The 18,696-nt window shown below is 36.8% G+C and overlaps 1 protein-coding gene across 1 annotated transcript; it reads left to right on the top strand.

The window, feature by feature from the left end:
• Window positions 1–243: 243 nt before the first annotated feature.
• On the top strand, window positions 244–17,827 carry LOC140254387 (interleukin-5 receptor subunit alpha-like). The gene is made up of 10 exons (XM_072340879.1): window positions 244–346; window positions 674–828; window positions 952–1,099; window positions 1,676–1,784; window positions 1,911–2,098; window positions 4,961–5,097; window positions 8,894–9,038; window positions 13,473–13,560; window positions 15,251–15,341; window positions 17,711–17,827. Exons 1-10 carry the CDS (start codon window positions 244–246, stop codon window positions 17,825–17,827), a joined length of 1,281 nt encoding a protein of 426 aa, XP_072196980.1.
• The last annotated feature ends 869 nt before the right edge of the window (window positions 17,828–18,696 follow it).

Here is an 18,696-nt window from a genome sequence, read left to right on the forward strand (position 1 = left end):
CTACAGTACACAGCCCAAGTACAGGTTTAAATACAAACATCCTGGTAACAGAAGGCACTGAACAAGACTCATTAACCATGTGTCATTTCATGTTTACTTCCTAGAATTCTGACATCACTTCAGTGGTTAAGTGACTGTTTCATGTTATTTCACAGATGAAAAATGAAAGCATCATGTTCTAAGTGAGCCAAACCTGGAACTGAATTCTCAGTTTCTACAAATCTGTGACCCTAAGCATTTAATATGACACATGTTTCATATGTTCCTGTTGTGCTGGTGTTAAGCTTTTTCCAACATAAGACACTATTTTCCACTGGTTTGGCAAGGAGACAACCAGATGTAATGGGTAAGTAAAAAATTAGGTAATGTTTCATCCCATGCTAGTCATCCTACTTGTCTGATCAGATCTTTTGTCAAGTCTCTTTCTACAATAAATAGGAAAATTGCCCAAGGCAGATAAAAGGGAATTACCTGACATTTCAGGAGATGTACATGGGTAAACATGAATCTCACTATTAAAGTCACTCGTATTATTGAATGTAACCTCCTATTCCATGTGAGAACAGAACTCCCAGGGGGAGCTGATGAGTGTGAAGGCCTTATTGGGAGACAAATCCTTTGTGTATATAGTGGGGAATCAGTTTTCCTCTCTGTAATATCATTCTAATTGCAGATGAACTACGGCTACGGAATGATCTGCAGGTTACCAAGCAAGAGTCACAAGTTATTCTGTACTGGAACAACAACCTGACAAAAGAAGAGACAAAGAAGTACAGTGTGAAGTATATTCTGAGTTACACGTTCTTTGATACATCTCAGGAAAGGAAAGTAAGTTGTTCAAAGGTTACATGTAGTTGAATTCATACATTACTTCATTTGATGGATGAATTTGTGTAATTTGCCTTTCAGTTGTTACTACTGTCTGTCTTAATTCCTTCTTCCTCATTTTAGGAAAGACTACGGGAAAAGAGAAAAAGAATACGTCTTGAGCTACATACTGGCTTTAAAGCTAAAGTTAAAACACAAGTTTTTATGAAAGAAAAAGAAGACCTAATTAAGGAGAGCAGCTGGACCGAATGTACTTACAGGTCTCCTCCAGGTCAGCTATTTCCTGCGTGTCACTAAGACACATAAGAATTCCTTGTAATGTTCTGTCTTTCTTGGAGACGTATAGTTTCTAAAAGCTAATTATTATCTTATGACTTTAAAAAAATATATTCATTTAAGAGAATGACATGTGGCATCTTGGAATATTGGTAATTATTTAAGACATGTTCAGATTCAGCTCAGCTGAGTGAGATATCAGAACATTATTCCAAGTCTCCATCTTCCCTAACTCCTAACTCTGTTGAAGATTGCCTTTTGTATTACCTGGTTTCAGGAAATCTTAGAACGGTAGAGTTCTTCAGCTAGTATTCCAGGCTTTTTTTTTTTTTTTTTTTTTTTTTTTTTTTTTTTAATTTATTTAACTGTGTTATTAAGGTTTTTTGTTGTAGTTTCAGACGTGCTTCTCAGTTATTATTGCCCCAAAAGTCCATTTGTTCTCACCCAGTACTTATCTGCCCTTCTAGTAATGAGGATACAGGACAGGATTTAAAGGCATCCATTGTGTTCCTAGAAAATCTATGTAACATAAGCGTCGCACTTTTGTTTTTTTCTTCTTCTTTTGTTGCAGTATATATTCAGAATCTTTCATGCATCATATATAATATTTCTTTCTTAAATTGCACCTGGCATATTAAAGCAGAAGATCCTGCAGATGTCCAGTATTTTTTTTCATACAGGTAAGGATATTGCACAAAATTAGTAAATTAGTATGAAACTATTGTTTGTTTGTTTTAAAATACTAGATGTCATACCTTGTCCAAGATCCATTATACCTTCATCTAAGTCATATTTTCTTCCCACAGACACACAGAAAAAGATTTCAAATGCCAGCAATATATAAAAAATGCAAGAAATAAAAATATTGGATGCCACATGAAAGACATATCTTTCAAACCACTAAGGAAAATAATTTTAAACATATCTGCAGTAGATCTGAGAAATAATTCAAGAAGACTGTCTTATTATAAAGGTTTTACACCTCAAAAAATAGGTAAGTATTGTCTATTACTGCCTATTATGAAAAACTCATTTATTGGTTATTTCACTGATCTGGAATCAAGGAAACAAAAGAGAGAAGTGTGACAAAGTCAGAATATTATTTCCAACTTGCTATACATTTATATCTCTGTGAATTTTACACAAAGACAAAAAACAAAAAGAGATTGTGACTCAAAGGCCTTTAGTTTTATTCTTTGAAGTAATATCATTATTTATCTATAATTGCCTTTTGTAAAATAATAGGATATTGTGAGAAAATGTTTTAAAGATTTATTCCATGTAATTTGAAAAGCATTATGCTATTATTTCCTCCAGTTTTTCTCTTTGCTGTCATTTCTTTCTCTTACTGTCCTGAGGAAAACAAGTTAGAGTGGATTATAAACACACATCCATCATTAATAACTGTATTTGAGAATATGAGTGTTATGAAACATTAAAAACATCTCTATTTATTTATGAAGCCATTTTTAGTTAAAAATATTTTGATAGTGATTTTTAACTACAGTCGAATGATAAGATACATTTATTTTTCCTAACTTCTCTGTGATGCTTGAATTAATCTCATTAGTAAGAAATTCTCCCGAGCTTTAGCACAAATTGTAGACTCAAATACGTTTCAGATTATGAATGTATTGATCATATTCCAGACATGTATCACAGGAATCAGGATAACTCAAGTGAAAGCAAAAACTCAGTCAAATTAATCAAAATCTCTTGTGAGCTAGATTTGATTTACTGTGTTTTCACACATTAGAATTATTGTCTTTACCTTAGTATTTACACTGCAGTCAGATGTAGTTAAAAGAAAAAAATAAAAATAAAAAAATTGAGGAGGAAAGAACTAACCTGCAGGAACACTGTGCTAGTTGTTCCATAGCCAACCTGGAGGAGCTCACTGCTGGTTAAGCCAGCAGCTTCCCCTCCTGCCCCAGTGCCAAGCAGGAATGCATCTCAAATAAAAAAATTGAGGAGGAAAGAACTAACCTGCAGGAACACTGTGCTAGTTGTTCCATAGCCAACCTGGAGGAGCTCACTGCTGGTTAAGCCAGCAGCTTCCCCTCCTGCCCCAGTGCCAAGCAGGAATGCATCTCACTCCTAAAATACACTGCTAAAGTTTCATGGCATGTAGCAAACTTACCTTCAGCTTACAGGGCAGCTGAGGTTGACTCTGTCCTAGCTGTCTGAATCATAGAGTGTTTAAGGTTGGAAAAGACCTCTAAGATCATCCTGTCCAAACCTCAGTGAACGCACAACAGGATGATCTCCTCTGGGGAAAATGTCTCAGAGGTGAAAAATATGTCTTTATCACTTCAGAGGCTGAACACAAAGAAGATATTGCTTACCTTCCTCACCTTTAATGGCTTGTGGTGCACACTGACCCATAAGGTGAGCTCTGGTCACTGCCAGTAGGGTCAGATGTGGGAGCAGGCAGAACAGAACAACTTTACAAGGCTTAGATTGGTTTAGATGCTTTTGTTGGCTTTGTGAAGCCCTTTCATTGCTCCAAGATGAGACTCCTCTAGATGGGAGATGCAAAATAAAAGCCAAAAAGGGAACCTCAGCATGACATACCTTCCTGCAGAGCAAGACAGGGCCATGTAGCCACAGCTGCAGGAAAACACTCAGCACCACAGTGCAGCCATGCAAACAGCCCAGTCCCACATCTTTGTGGTGAACATGTCTCTGCTGGCAGGGCTGATTAGAGAACTGCAACTGTAGTTTGTCCCTTTGTGGCAGTGCAACCTCAGCTGGGAAGGGCCCTTGCTGCCTGAACATCCTGATCACGCTTGTACCCAGATCAGTGCCTCAGCAGATTCTATGCAAGAAAGTGGCTGTGGACGTGCATATATACAGCAAATTCTAAAACCCTTTGAACAAAAATGTCCCTTGGTTCCAAACCAGTTTACCACCCCCCTCTGAAAAAAACACATGGCCACTGCACAGCTTGCACTTCATGATGGGAACACAGTGGTGGTAGTGGTAGAATTATTTGAGTTGGAAGGGATCCTTAAATGTCAACCAGTCTAACCCTCCTGCAATGAACAGGGAAATCTACAGCTAACAGGGACATGCACCATCTCTCTTGGCAACCTGTGCCACTGCCTCACCACAGTTACTATAAAAAACTTCTTCCTTATATTTAGTACATTTTTTTCCTCTTTTACTTTGAAACCATTTCTCCTTGTCCTGCCACGACACAGCCTGCTAAAGAGTCTGTCCTCTAGTTTCTTATAGACCCCCTTTAGATAACGAAAGAATGAAAGATACTCTCTGGTTCCCCTGGAGCCTTCTTTTCTCCAGGCTGAAGAGCCCCAGCTCTCTCAGCCTGTCCTCATAAAGGAAGTGTTCTATCCCTTGGATCATTTTTGTGGTCCTCCTCATTCCAAGAGGTCCATGTCCATTTTTCATCTCCTAAGCTTGCACTGCTCCAAAGGGAAAACATTCCTCTATAAAAAGTTTTCTTCTATTCATTTGCAAGAAGAAATAGACGTTACAGGCATGTGTAATGAACCTGGCAACGTGAATAAGACCTGCCACTAGTTGCCACCCCTTCAGTATCCCATCAGAGAGAGCTCTCACTCCATTATTTTCAAAATTATATCACTGATACCCCACAGACTTGGGGTATCCCACAAGACACAGTGGAAATGCCAAGAAAAAATATTTTCCTTTATTTTGAGGCAGAAATAAAAGCCATTCAGTGAGTGACACTTCTAAAGAAAATGTCTTATTCATTGAGTGTTTTCTTTACAAGTGGCAACTCCGTAATAGTCAGTTGTCTGTTTCAAGGGCTGATGCACATAAATATGAGAAACAACACAAAGTGCACAAACCTCTCTGTACTCATTTTCAGAGAAACTGAACCCACCGGTCAACGTCTCTGTTTCCCTTGAAAACAGAAGTATTAAAATTCACTGGAAACCCCCGCCTACCATTGGGTCAGGAGAAAAAAAGTGCTTTAAGTATCAAGTGAAAATAACAAACAGCAAGGTAATCATTATTTTTTTTTTTGTAATGCTCTTACTTCACATAGCATATTTTATATAAAAACTAGGCATCCCTTGTGTTTAAAGGAATTAAAATTCAAACAATCTTTGAAGAAATCCAAAGATCTTTCATAAATAATCCAATTTTTTTTTGTCTTTCTCAGCAGAAAAACAACACATTTTTTTACAACTTTTTCATATTTATGCTCGTGCTCAAGTGGGCTTTTTTGTCTGTTTTGTGTTTCATTAAGTTGACTACTACATTAACATCACTTAGATTTCTGACCTTTTATAATTGATAAAAGATGCTTGTGAATACTGAGAAACAAAATTAATGGCAGAAACTGTAATGATGCTATGTGTTTTTTCAGAAAGATGCTGAACAATATGTATTGGGCAGATTTCAGCTTACCATTGTTTGATCTGAAACTGAAGTTATCTTCTTCTCTACAGAAACAATATACAGATTTATTTACCCTTTTACTTGTATAAATATGCTCAGCTATTTTCAGAGTTGTTCTGAAGGAAGCAAAAGATGTTAAAATGTTATTATACCTGTAGTATTAGTTTGATGAAGAGAGTTATTCCAACTAAAGAACGTATTTCTTTTGTTAAGTGTTTGTTGAGATGATTCTAGTGAAACAAGTAAAAATTTTTAAATCTAAAGCATATACTGATTCAAACCAAAAGAGATTAGAAGTAAAAAGAGAAAAACATTTACATGAATTAAGGATAGTGATTAGGGATGGATTGGAGCACCTTACTGATGGGGTACAACTCAGAGAGCCGGAACTTTTCCTCCTGGTGATGAGAAGGCTGAGGGAGATCTCATCAGTATATATAAATATCTGAAAGGAGTGTACAAAGAGGACACATCCAGATTCTTCTCTGTGGTGCCCAGGCCAGGAGGCCTTGGACACAAACTGGCATGCAGGAACTCCCTCTGAATGCCAGGAGCACAGGCTGCCCAGAGGCTGTGGGGTCTCCTCCTCTGGGATCTCCAGCAGCTCTCTGGACTTGGCCATGGGCACCCTGCTCTGGGTGGCCCTGCTGGAGCAGGATCTGGGCCTGAGAGGCCCAGACGGCCCTGCCCAACTGAGTCATCCTATGACTCTTTGAAATTACACTTTTTCTTTGTTTGTTTTTTTGTTTGTTTAAAGCTGAATGTAAATATAATTCTATCATGCACAGAGCATTTTGAATCTTTTTTTTTTTTTTTGCCTGGATAGCATCTCTTCCTTTTTGATGTCCCACATGAATGTTGAGATAGCATGTAAAAGCATCTTGTTAGAAAAGTGCCTGTAGATATATTAAAGCATTCTCTTTTCTAGACAGAAACTTAAAAAAAAAGCTTGATTTGAAATGTAGCTGCATAACCCTGCATTTTAGCAGGAAATTAATTAATTGTGGAAAGACAGTATTGATTAAAGCATGTGATTTTCTGCCATAGAAATATGACTCTGTCAGCTCTCAATGTACTCCTCAAAACTAAAATATATTTGCTAATTTAGTTTGCAATATTAATTTGTTCCTGAAATTTGTAATCAGGCTTTAGCCTTGCAAAGATTTCCTCTCATACTTAATTCATGTCTTATTCAGTGAATAATTCATGTGAAATGCATGTGAATCCTTGCAGGATTGTGCTTACAATTTACATGTCAATATTGTTATTTCTACATTCAGAACTAAAATAATCATTCCTGTTATTTGCATAGATTATATATATTTAATAATCTTTCATAGTGTATCAGCAGCTTCTTTTAACAGTTAAAAATAGAAAAGGGTTGTAGCTTAGGTTGCGAAGCATGGTGGAATATAGTGGCAGTACCAGCTGGCAGTTTAAAATTATAGAGTAGCAAGAGTTGAAATGTTTTCACACAGCTTCTTATTTATACTCTCAAAGAGTAGAAAGCCAAGAACTTAAATTATGATACTGAGAAGTTCAGATGCGTATTTGAATGTGAAGTTTCTGACACTTTGGTGTTTTCATTCAAGCTCTCTTTTAAGCTGTGTTTAAAGCACCTATATCTTTGCTAACATACCTGACTTCTAAGTACTCTAACAATAAAGAGCTATGCAATAAGGTAGACACGTTACTGGTCACATAATATCTTCAAAAATTACAACAGATTTTATCAGTACAGATGCAGTAGTAACGCTGATAGACAGCTGCCACAGTTATATGGGCATATCTCATATCCCCCCATTGTAGCACATAGAAAAAGAGCTTGGGTATCTGTGTGTGTCAGAGTTTCTCAGTCCTCCATTTTTATTTTTGCTTTTCCAGAAGAAAGACAGGCAAATAGGCATCTTCTTAACCAACCACAAGTCATACATTTCAAAACCTGCGCTGGTTACATCTAAGGATTAAACTGTCTAGCATCTTTACTGGCCTGGATTAAACTTCATCTGTTTTTCTTCTCCTATGCAGCTGCTCCTTTGTTTTATACACAGCTGCAGGATATAAATGTAGGAAAGGAAAATCTTTGGGGCATAGAAGTGATTTTTCACAGATGGGATGGATGGAGAGATGGGGAAGAATTGACTAACAATTCAAAGCAGACATGTGAGGGCATTTGCTAAGTGAGGGGAGCTTAAAGTAAGTTTGAGGAGAATCAGCATCGAAGCTAGTAACGATTGAAAGAGTTGTTATGTAATCAAGGAGTACAAAATGAGGAGACAAAGGTAAGGAGAAAAACACAGTGATGTTACAGGAGGAATAGGAAGGAGGAGAATGGAGTATGATTGAGGTTCTGTGTTAGTTGTTATTAGGGTATCCACAAGCAGGCTTATAGATATTTCTTGACAGATATTTAAGAGGATAATGACCAAAATATGCAAGTCTATGTTTATTTCTTATGAATACCAAAGAATGTAACTTCATGGGTACTTATGTGTGCAGATAATAATACCGTAATACAAAGTGTTTAAAAGTAGGCAGTAAAGTCTACAGATGCCTGAAAGCCAGGAAGGGTTAGAAAGTAGTGCAGAAAGTAGGATTTGAATCTGAAATGATGAAATCTGAAATCAACAGTCAAAACTGAGCAATAAGGAAAATACTGTTGTTAGGAAGTATAGGTCAAATGTGCAAAATCCAAATGAGGAATTAATGAGTAGGCAGAAATGCAGAAGAAAAAAGGTCTGTGGATTACAGTGAGCCACAAACTGAGTCAATAATCCCATGTCATTGCATAAAGGTCAAAAGCTATTAAAGTGTATGAAAGGCATGTCATATATATGATGTAGGTTGTGACTAATTCCCTCTTCTAGATACTAAATTTGGCTCCAGGTTTTGTAGATGGTCTGAACTGTCTGTTGTGAACATATCTTGTGTATTTTTTATCTTTTGAAGTGGTATACTTTGATTTATAGGCACAATTAAATATGTTTCAAGGTGGTAAACTAATAGACAATCCTCAGCATTAAACAGCTGAAAACTGTTTTTTTCTACCTGAAAACCACACTACCCCCACAAAAACCTTAGAACTTGTTAGTATTCACCCTACACTTTGTGTGAGAAAAAAATTAAAGGGGAATCAGTGCTTTAAGAAACTTATCGTTTGACCAAAGCTGATACACCCTTATATCTTATCAGTTCCATCCTCTTTGTGATTTTCCAAGTTTTAATACATGCTATCAAAAAGACATATTGTGCCTGATAGTAAGAAAATTTTCTGAAAATCTTTTTTTTCTACTAGATTTGAGATATAAATAATAGTTTTTGACATCCCTAGACTTGTATCTGCTTCGACTGCAAAATGAAATCACAAAAAAATAACCCCTGAAAACTATCTTCATAGATTGTAGATGTCACTGAAGAGAAATACGAGTATCCACTTCTTAGGCCAACAAAAAAATGTACCGCACAAGTGAGGGCCAAGAAAGAGGTATGCATAACAAACAAGATTTGGAGTGATTGGAGTGAACCGGTGATTATTTATGATGGTAAGTTATCACATATTTAGCACTTGTAGCTCTTGCCACTACATATGTTAGTATCACTCAGCATAGTAATTTCTGTTCTCCTCTTTGCTGCATCACTGTACTGTAGCAGTACAAAGAGATCATGCACCAGGTCTCACAGCTCTACATGCTGTGGGGAAACAGAGTCCTTGAATTAATGGGTTGTATTTCCTTGGGCCTTAGTTTAGCACTGGGCTGTTCTCGTGACAGCCTCTATAAGGCAAAAAATGGCATACAATATCTCCCTGCCTTTTCTTCAATGAACAGATTTATAAATTATTTTAGCTGGGGTTTGTAAGCCAAGAAATTCATGAATATCATAATATTCATTAAGTCACAGTCATAAGGTACTAAATCTAACATTTCTATTACTGTATCAAGTGAATATAATCTGGACTATTGTGTCAAGTTCAAGGACAAGGAACTACCTGAGAGGGTCCAGCTCAGAGCTACAAAGATAATGAAGGGAGCAGAGCATATCCCTTACAAGGAAAGGCTGAGGGAGCTGGGTATCTTTAGCTTGAAGGAGACTAAGGGGTGACCTCCTTAATATTTATAAAAATATGTAAAGGGTGAGTGTCAGGAGGATGGATCCTGGCTCTTCTCAGTGATGTCCACTGGTAGGACAAGGGGCAATGGGTGCAAGCTGGAATACAGGATGTTCCATATAAATATAAGACAAAACTTCTTCACAGTGATGGGAACAGAACACTGGAGCAGGCTGCCCAAAGAGGTTGTGGGGTCTCCTTCTTTGGAGACTTTCAAAACCCACCTGGACGCATTCCTGTGTGTATTAATCTAGGCATTCCTGCTCTGGCAGGGGGATTGGACTAGATGATCTTACAAGGTTCCTTCCAATACCTGACACTCTGTGATTTTGTGAAATATTTCTCATCTGACAGAGATGAGAAGTTGTTAATCTCTAATTCAAGTACATGTGCTTTGACTCCCACTGTTTGTGTTAGTACAAATTCAACAAAAGCCATGTTTTTTCCTTCACCTCCTATGTCAAGATTTTAACATTTGTATGCTAACAAGGGAAGCCGGTACTTTCCATGGTTAATAAAATGCCTCCAGATACTGTAGATTCATGATGTCAAGTTGGGTAAAAGGGAAGTAGTAGAGTGGGATGTATAACACTCAATATTTAGGTAGAGAAAGTGGTGCACAGACTTGTCCCTGAACAATGGCATGTAAAAAACATTCAATACTACTGTTAATAAAACAATATGATATAAATATTTAATGCAACAGACTATGTATTTTTCAATATGCCTTTCTGATTTATTAAGATTCAGGTACATGCTTATCTGAAGAGACAGGAAACACAATGGCAGGCATTGCTATTTTTGCAATGTATTGAATGTAAATTCAGTTGTAGATTTTACAGAATGTTGCCTGCCTACTCTGTCAGATGCCTCACCACATACTGCTGTTCTGTTGGTACCTCTCAGCTACCATCTCTGTTGGACTAGAGTCACTCTCTCCATTTCAGAAGCACTTCACTTCTGATATGGTTGGGGAGGTCCATCTGCTTGCTGTGATGAAAGAGAGGATGCACTTCCACCCATCAGAGATTTGAATTGTCCATCAGAAATTCTTATTTCTTCTCACTGAAGAGAAAATGAGCCTTGGTCAGTAGCGTGGCCAGCAGAAAGATTAGCCTGGTGCCTTATGTTAAGTTGGGCACATTTGAGCTGAAGTAAGGGCAGTGGAGGGAGGGGAAATTTGGAGGGCTTTTCCTTGTGGGGAGATGTAGATTTACACATTCCCTGCCAGCCCCTCATCAGAAGAAGGAAATGGATCTGGGCAGTCACTCCTCCCAGTTCCAGCCTACAAAACCTTGCTTTCAGCAGCTGCAAGTGTCCTTCAACTGTTTTCAACATCACTTCTTTCCCAACTTCCTCAACAGCTGTTGTTGGGGTTAACCATCACAACTTGTTTTCTGTACTGCAGAAAAGATCATGGTAGACAGGACTGCCATTGCTTATAAGATGTCATATCTCCATGTGTTTGGTGCAGCAAGTTGATTTGCCTCTGGAGCATGTAACTCTGCACAAGTTCATGTAATACAGCAATTTCCCTTCTTCCTTCCTGTATTTGGAGAAGATCAGTGGCTTTTGTAATATGAATCTATGGAGTATATTACACTGAGGGATCACAGACTTGGGCAACCTTTTTAAACAACTCCTTTGATACTTAGAGAGGGTTTTCTGTCTGTTTTATTTTGTATTCAGCTGAAATGAATTGGGCTGTTTTTAACTGGGGAAATATATAATAAATGGATGTTATGAAGTGTATTTTAATACTGCCTAGACTTTTTTTAAAGACTGTCATTAGTAGTATAAGTTGTGGTGATTTCATAGAAGCCCCATACCTAATTTTTTAGGCACAGTGATTTTAAAAGACTGAGTGGAGTAAACTGAAAGGGGGAAAAAAACAACAAAAAAAGAACCCAAAAAGCAAAGACAACAACAACAACAAAACATCAAAAAACAACTTCCACTGGGCATTTTTATTTCAGAATGTGTCAATTTTTCTGCTGAAAGTCTTGATGCAAAGTGAGCTGACCTGCTTTTATTTTTTTTATTCTTATTTTTTGATTTCATATTTGATTCATCTAAAAAATCCATTTCTTTAAGAATGTATTTTTCAGAGACTATTCGTTCTCCATTTTAAAAAGCTGATACATCAAAATGAAATAGCATAATTCAAAACATAACTAAAATATTTGTTCTGAAATGTTCCTTTGACATGAAAAGAATTTGTTAATTTTCTCATGGGAAACATATTCATTTTCCACCAGAATTAGCATATGCCCTTGAAAAATAAGACTGTTTAAACTGAATTCTTTGGTACAGAAACTTTCCTCTAAAAGAGAAATGTTTGATCAGCTTTATTCATATATAGAAACTTGAAATAATTGGTCTAATTTTTGGAGCTTCTGAGTGTTCATAGATCACTTTGAAGTTAATAGCAATTCAGAGGTGTTCTGAATTCTGCAGACGAAGCCAATTGTTTTGGTTCAATTCATTGTTGCATGTGACTGAGTTTAAGCATTTGTATCTGAAAAACAAACAAACAAATGAAAAAAAAAAGCCCACTCAAAACAAAACCCCAAAGCACAAAATAACTAAAAGAACATGTGCCTTTTGTCTTCCACCTTTCTGAAACAAAGAAAGAAAGCAAGAGGATCAAACCTCTTTGTGGTTTGGCTGACACAGAGAACACTGCTTCCTCTTGTCGTGAGTGTGTATGTGATATAGGATTACCAGCAGAAAGATGCAGAACAATCACCTCCAAAATGACGTATTAATACTGCATTGTCCAGAAGCTGTTTAGAACGTATTTTCTGAACACTCAACCTGAAAGATGAAGGAAATACTTCCTTTTCAGCTTCAAGTCAATGGATTACAGCTTTGTATTTTAGTAGAACATAAAGGTTTTTCTGTTAAGAGGTTTGAGAGCTTTTTTTGTTTTCACATTAATTTTGTGGAATTTCATGTTTTTGTTTAAACCACAAATGGGTTCAAACTATTTTGTTCTATGAATTTTATCGATATTTGCCATAAAACCATTCTGATCTAGGACTACTAACATTTTAAGAGCTGTTCCTTCCTGTTTTCCTTCAAAGTGCTTAGTTCAAAGTCATGGTTCTAAAGCCACGTATTAAACAAAAACACAATTTAAAAAAAAAATACATTTTTTGATTGGGTTATTGTAGAGGAAGGAATACAAAGTGCAAAGCGGTAGCATTTTCTGAATAATATAGATGTGTATTTCAGAATGTTTGCTTGCATTTCTTTAGGCAAGTGAAAAAATATATTGCTTCTTGATTCACAGACAATGTTTGTTTTTTTTTTTTGTTGTTTTTTTTTGGTTTTTTTTTATTTTTTTTTGACAAAAGATTTTGTTTTTGTTTTGCTATGATAAAACAGTTACAGCTGTGAAGGTGTGAGCATGCAGCAGCAGAGGGCTTGTGCTGTGTGGAGATGAGATGTGGTAACAGCAGGAATCCAGAAGCAGCTTGGGCAACAGCAGGAGGATCAACAACAGATAGAGAGACAGAAGAGCCTGATATCCAGGCTGGATGGAAGTATGCAGTGAAAGGGCTGGCCATGCCCAGCACAGGAGAGCAGAAATCCAGGGAAAGGAGCTAATGGAATCCATTGATGTAGGGGAAGATGAGGAAAGTGTGGGATCAAGGTAGCAGCAAGGCTGAGGGCTAAGAGGAGAAGGAAAGAACAACGCTGAAGTCAGAAGCCCAAATTTCCTCAAAAAACCTTGGTGAAAAGATTATTTAAATATGTAGCAGCTCAGGAATGGTGAAATATTTATGAGTCATTAATATATAATTCATCAATTTATGAACTACCCTTTCCTATATTATTAACGTTATCTTTTCTTCTTTTTAAGAAAAAACGGTGGACAGCATGCTGCTAAGCCTCACATTGATTGGCCTTCTGATTTTCCTTGGAAGTTTGATGATATGTGCGTGTAGAAGGTAATGCGCATCTCTGACAGGCAATACTTTTTTTTTTTCTTTGATAAGAGAGATCTTTTCAAATGATTTAGTGCTTACAAAAACAGTTAATTATCAGTAACAGCTATTGCTTTATCAGAGGTGTGCAGTAGTACACTGCTACTGAGCACCTCAGATTCCATCACTGTCCCTGGAGTTCCAGTCTCATAAGATGCTCTCAGCTGTATCTCTGCGGCTACCCTGACTGCTCCTTTCAGTGTGATTTTGCCCCATGGTTTTATGGATTCTACATTCTGAGCTACCAACACTAATCACACCAAAGATGAATTGCATTTCCCATGTTGCCCAACTTCATTTCATAATTCATGGGTATTGCCTAGAGCATTCCTTTCGTCTAACTCAGACAGCTTACAAGAAATAAGTAAAAAAATGAAAGTCAGGCTGACAGAAATAATTTGCTTTGCTGTACCATTAGTGTCCTTACACCCGCCATAAATTAATGCAGTCAAAAGACTGCACACCATTCCTTTTCTGCTCAGCTATTGATATAGCAGAGAAGGCTTTCTTGAACTAGAAAAAAAAAAAAAAAAAAAAAGATCAGGTTAAGCTGAAAACTCAAGATGTCTTAGTATTTGGAAGGTGTGATACAAAATGGAAGCAGCGTTAAAAGTAAATTAATTAATTGATTGAAAACCTAATAGAGTTCCTGGTTAGGTTAAAAGAGGGTTCTATACACTTTATCTCACCAAACAAGAACTCAAGGATCTCTGGATATGAAACTGTTAAAATACAGTTATAATAAATAAAGATAAATAAAATTCTTCTATTGGCACAAGGAAAACAATTAGAACCACCTGCATCTAAACATAAACCAATATTCTGGTCAAATAATAAGGAGTGCCTCTGGTCTCAAGAGATCAATTCAGCTGGTAGATTTCTTCTGTAGTAAATTTACATAGTACTGAAAACCAACATATAAACTTTTGTTATAGCACAGAATGTTTTCATGGTTCTGTGCAGACCTCATTCTCTTCCAACTTGAACTGTGCTAGATTTCAGTAAGGGAAACAAAATACATTTCTGACACTATATCTTCCCCCGTCCTCTATGTTTCTTCCTTTGATTATCATATTTTATAGGTAGTATTTTTACTTATGAAAACAGGAACATCTTTTCCAGCTACAAGCATGGTAGCATGCCACAGGCTCTTGTTGTTGTTGGAATTCAAATGCAGGTGCATATCCACATGATCCTTTTAAAACTCTAGCAAGTCAAAACTGGTGAAATGAAGAAGAGCTAGGAAAAATGCTGAGCAAAATGTCTGAGATGAAACAAAAAGGAGTAGAATAGCTTTCGAAATGGAAGATGTCTGCCTCATGCAAACATCTAACTTGTTATTTTTTTGGCCCCTACAATCTTCACTTAAGTGTTCAAGATGCCTTTCTAGTCAATGGAAAGAGCTCAGTATCTCTGGAGGCTATTAGGCAGCTCCTGACCACCTAACTTTAGATGTGTTTGTTACATTCACACCGTATCTTTCACTTAGACAACAGTCAGTGCTCCATTTTGAGTGGATAATTCCTCTCTATGCTTCTTACACATTTAAATTGCTACCCAGTGTCTGTTTCAGATGAATCTATTGCAAAGTATTATTGAATAATTTTTTCCTGCAGATATTCTAGAGTTGTGTGTCTGTGTCACTCTCTTGTAGGTATGGATTCCTGGAAGTTATAACCACGCCCTTTCCAGGTCCTACAGATAAAGTTACAACTTGGTTAGCTGAAGATGAGTCTCACCACCAGGTACGGTGTCTTTTTTCTCTTGCTACAATGATATGCATAATATTACCTGTGATCAGAGTAGCATAACATTGCACTTGAAGCAGTGGATCATTTTTAAGAACCGGGGAAAAGGTACTCAGAGTGTTTGTACTGAAGCGAAAAGAGAACAGTGTGTTTGTGGAGATTACAGGACAATGATTTTCTGAGGAAGGATAGAGACAATCCTCAGGAGATTAATACCTTAAGTGTGACTCAGAGATAAAGTGTTTTGGCATTTTCACACTCAGTGGACTGCTATTTTAAGGAACAAGCATGACTTCTTCTGGAATAATCAGTTCTACGGTCCTACAGGTATAAAAATGTTATGAAAGGAAAGTTCTTTGTGGAGAGATATAAGTCATTGGCTATGATGTAATAAGTGTGCGCATATAGAGTAAATAAGAGGAAGCTCAGCAATACATGAAAGGCAAGCTACCACAACAGTGCCCCTGCTGTAAGACAAAATCATTTACAGAAATTCTGTTTTGGAAAATATGATATGTGGCAAGAAATTCAGATTCTGACTTATCTCCTAGCAAGTTACAAATTTTCAGTCGACTGGACAAAACAGAAAATACATGTTTCCAGTATTTGTGTGATTTACTTAATAGAGCTCCATGGCTAACATATTCAGTGCTTCTTGCTGCATGTGGTTGTGTGAGCTGGAGGAAAAAATGTTCTGCTCAGGCAGAAGTCTAGATTCTTATAAATACAGTGAAGCTACACAATGAGCTGCTCTCCAGAAGACACAACAAGACTTTCTCTTACCTGGTTCTCCTACAGCACACGATGAAAAGACGAAGGTGTGCCCAAACAGTGTCTTCCAGAGAGACGTAATTGAAAAAGAAAACTGTTTTGAGGATTTCTTAATCCTATGTATTTAAAACATTTGTTGGAGAGCCTTTGTTTCATTTACTTATCTTTACCTTATGCAACTCTGTTGCTGTACTTACACTACAGTATCTATACTACTTCTACCAGTGCATTCACTATTGTGACTGACAGTTGCCAAGGAGAGCTACACCTCCCCTCCCAGGGGAAAAAAGAGTGTGCCTTCCAATGTTGTTTTATTGTTTTTTCTAAATGTACATACGTAGCTGCAAACTCTGACAGCAACCATGGGCCATCAAAATTCATGAATCGCAACCAGAATTTTGAGGTAAAGGGAGTGAGTTTTTTTTTTTGTTTGTTTGTTTTGTTTGCTTTTACCTTCTTACAGAAAAATTTATGGAGAAACTGGTGTGTATATGCTACATAATGATATCACAGAGTGATGAGATTGATGGCATATGTTTTGAACTTTCACCTGGAGTTCATTCTACAAGACTTGGGCTGGCTCCCAGGAGTGCTCTGTGCTCCTCTTACTTTATAGTCATCTTCTCAGAAAAGAAGAACCCAAGAGTGCTCCAGAATTGTACTGAAGTTGTTTTCTATTCTTAAGATCTGATCATTTCTATAATTTCTGTCCAAAAATATCTGACTAATTTTGACCTAAAGGTTCCGTATTTGCTGCTTCTTCTATGCTAATATCCTTTGATACCCTTTTCACCAATAAGTAACTGATAATTACTTCTGTGGCTTTTGAGTACAGACTATTGGAATGTAAAAACAAAATTATCATTAAACATACACAAATTCTGCATCTCCTGGCAACCTAGAACTGCATTCATTGCTATTCAGGTGTCCATTTTTATTCACTGTACAACTCGAAAATTGCAGCAATCAATGACCATAAAAATATATATATTTAAATATCACTAACAGAGGAAAAAGACAGTTCTGTTCCCTATTACAGAACACCACACACACCTTTGACAGGAAAACCTCATCATAGCTGTAATTATTGTCTGGACAATTATTATAAGTGACTAAGATGACTGTTGATAACAGTTCTAGGAAAGAGAAATTGAATAAAACATATGGAATTGATTAGTATCTCTAATATTGCTGACACCTGAAATAGCAGAGATTTTGACTTTGGACATTCCATAGGAGTTAAGAAGATTGGGAAGAATGGTGCTGCAATAAGCTGTTTTATCCAGAACATAAATACAATGTTTGAAAGCTAGATTATTAGTTTGACATAAACTTTTGTCAGTATTCTGCAAGGCAACAAGCAAAAAATGATAGGTTTCATACCAATGAAGTAAACGTGCTTGTGAGCACCTTTTAGAGCAAGAGAGTAACTAATGTGATCTCTGTATCACAGTTATTATTATGGAGGAAGCAATCAGTACAAATCCCAGGTACATCAAACAAATATCATACTTTTAATAAAATTCAGACAGAATTTGTAATAACATAGAATGTAGGTACACATAATGCAATTCTTATTTTATTTTTTTTAACAGAAACAAAATTCAGTGCAAATGGAGATGCAGTCAGAGATCATACTGAGAATATCAGAAGGTAATGGAGATGGGGACATTCAGCAACATACCCATTTGAATGAATCTGAAGACCTGTAGGAGTGTTATGCTTTTGCTTTATTTCTTGTCTTCATGTAAGAGCTAACTTTCATTTAAGTGGATTCTCACTGATCTAAGAAAGGCTGATACTGGAGTTTGTCTGATCCAGATGGTTTGAAATGTTTTGAGTTCTGACATTGTGCAACTCTTAAAATGTGCTAAAAATATTGTACACCATGTAAGTAGATATTAACTAGAACAAGTTACATGTGAAAACAGACATTTAATATGATAGACCTATCCTTTTGCATTTAGCAAAGGGAGAAAATCTTAAACAAGGTAAAAAAGACAATGTACTTAACTTATTGCAATTGTTTAAATAAGTATAACTCAAGGTATAGCTTTGAACTGAACAACTACTGTTACTTAATTTTCCCTATCTTTGTGAAGAAATATTCCTCTCTATGTCCATGATATAGCAATCCATACAAGTTCATTTATAGGGTAGAAAAGATGACCCAGGGAATTACTGTCCTATTAGCCTCATCCATGTGCCAGGGATGACTGTGGAACAGATCTTCTTGGAACCTATGCTGAGGCACATAGAAGAGAGGGAGGTGATATGGGGACAACCAGCATGGCTTCACCAAGATCAAGTCCTGCCTGAATGAACCAATTACCTTCTATATTGGTGTATCTGCATTGGTGGACAAGGAAAAAGCCACTGATGTCCTCTATCTGGACTTCAGTAATGCCTTGGACATTGTCTGCCATAATGTCCTTCCCTCCAAACTGGAAAGATATGGATTTGATGTGTGGAATATTTGATAAACAAGAAACTGGTTGCAAGACTGTACTCAGAGAGTGATGGTCAATGTCTCAATGTATGGATGCAGATTGGTGACAAGTGATTACCCTCAGGGGTCAGT

This window comes from Excalfactoria chinensis, chromosome 1 (genome assembly GCF_039878825.1).
Source record: "Excalfactoria chinensis isolate bCotChi1 chromosome 1, bCotChi1.hap2, whole genome shotgun sequence".
Classification (NCBI taxonomy): Eukaryota; Metazoa; Chordata; class Aves; order Galliformes; family Phasianidae; genus Excalfactoria; species Excalfactoria chinensis.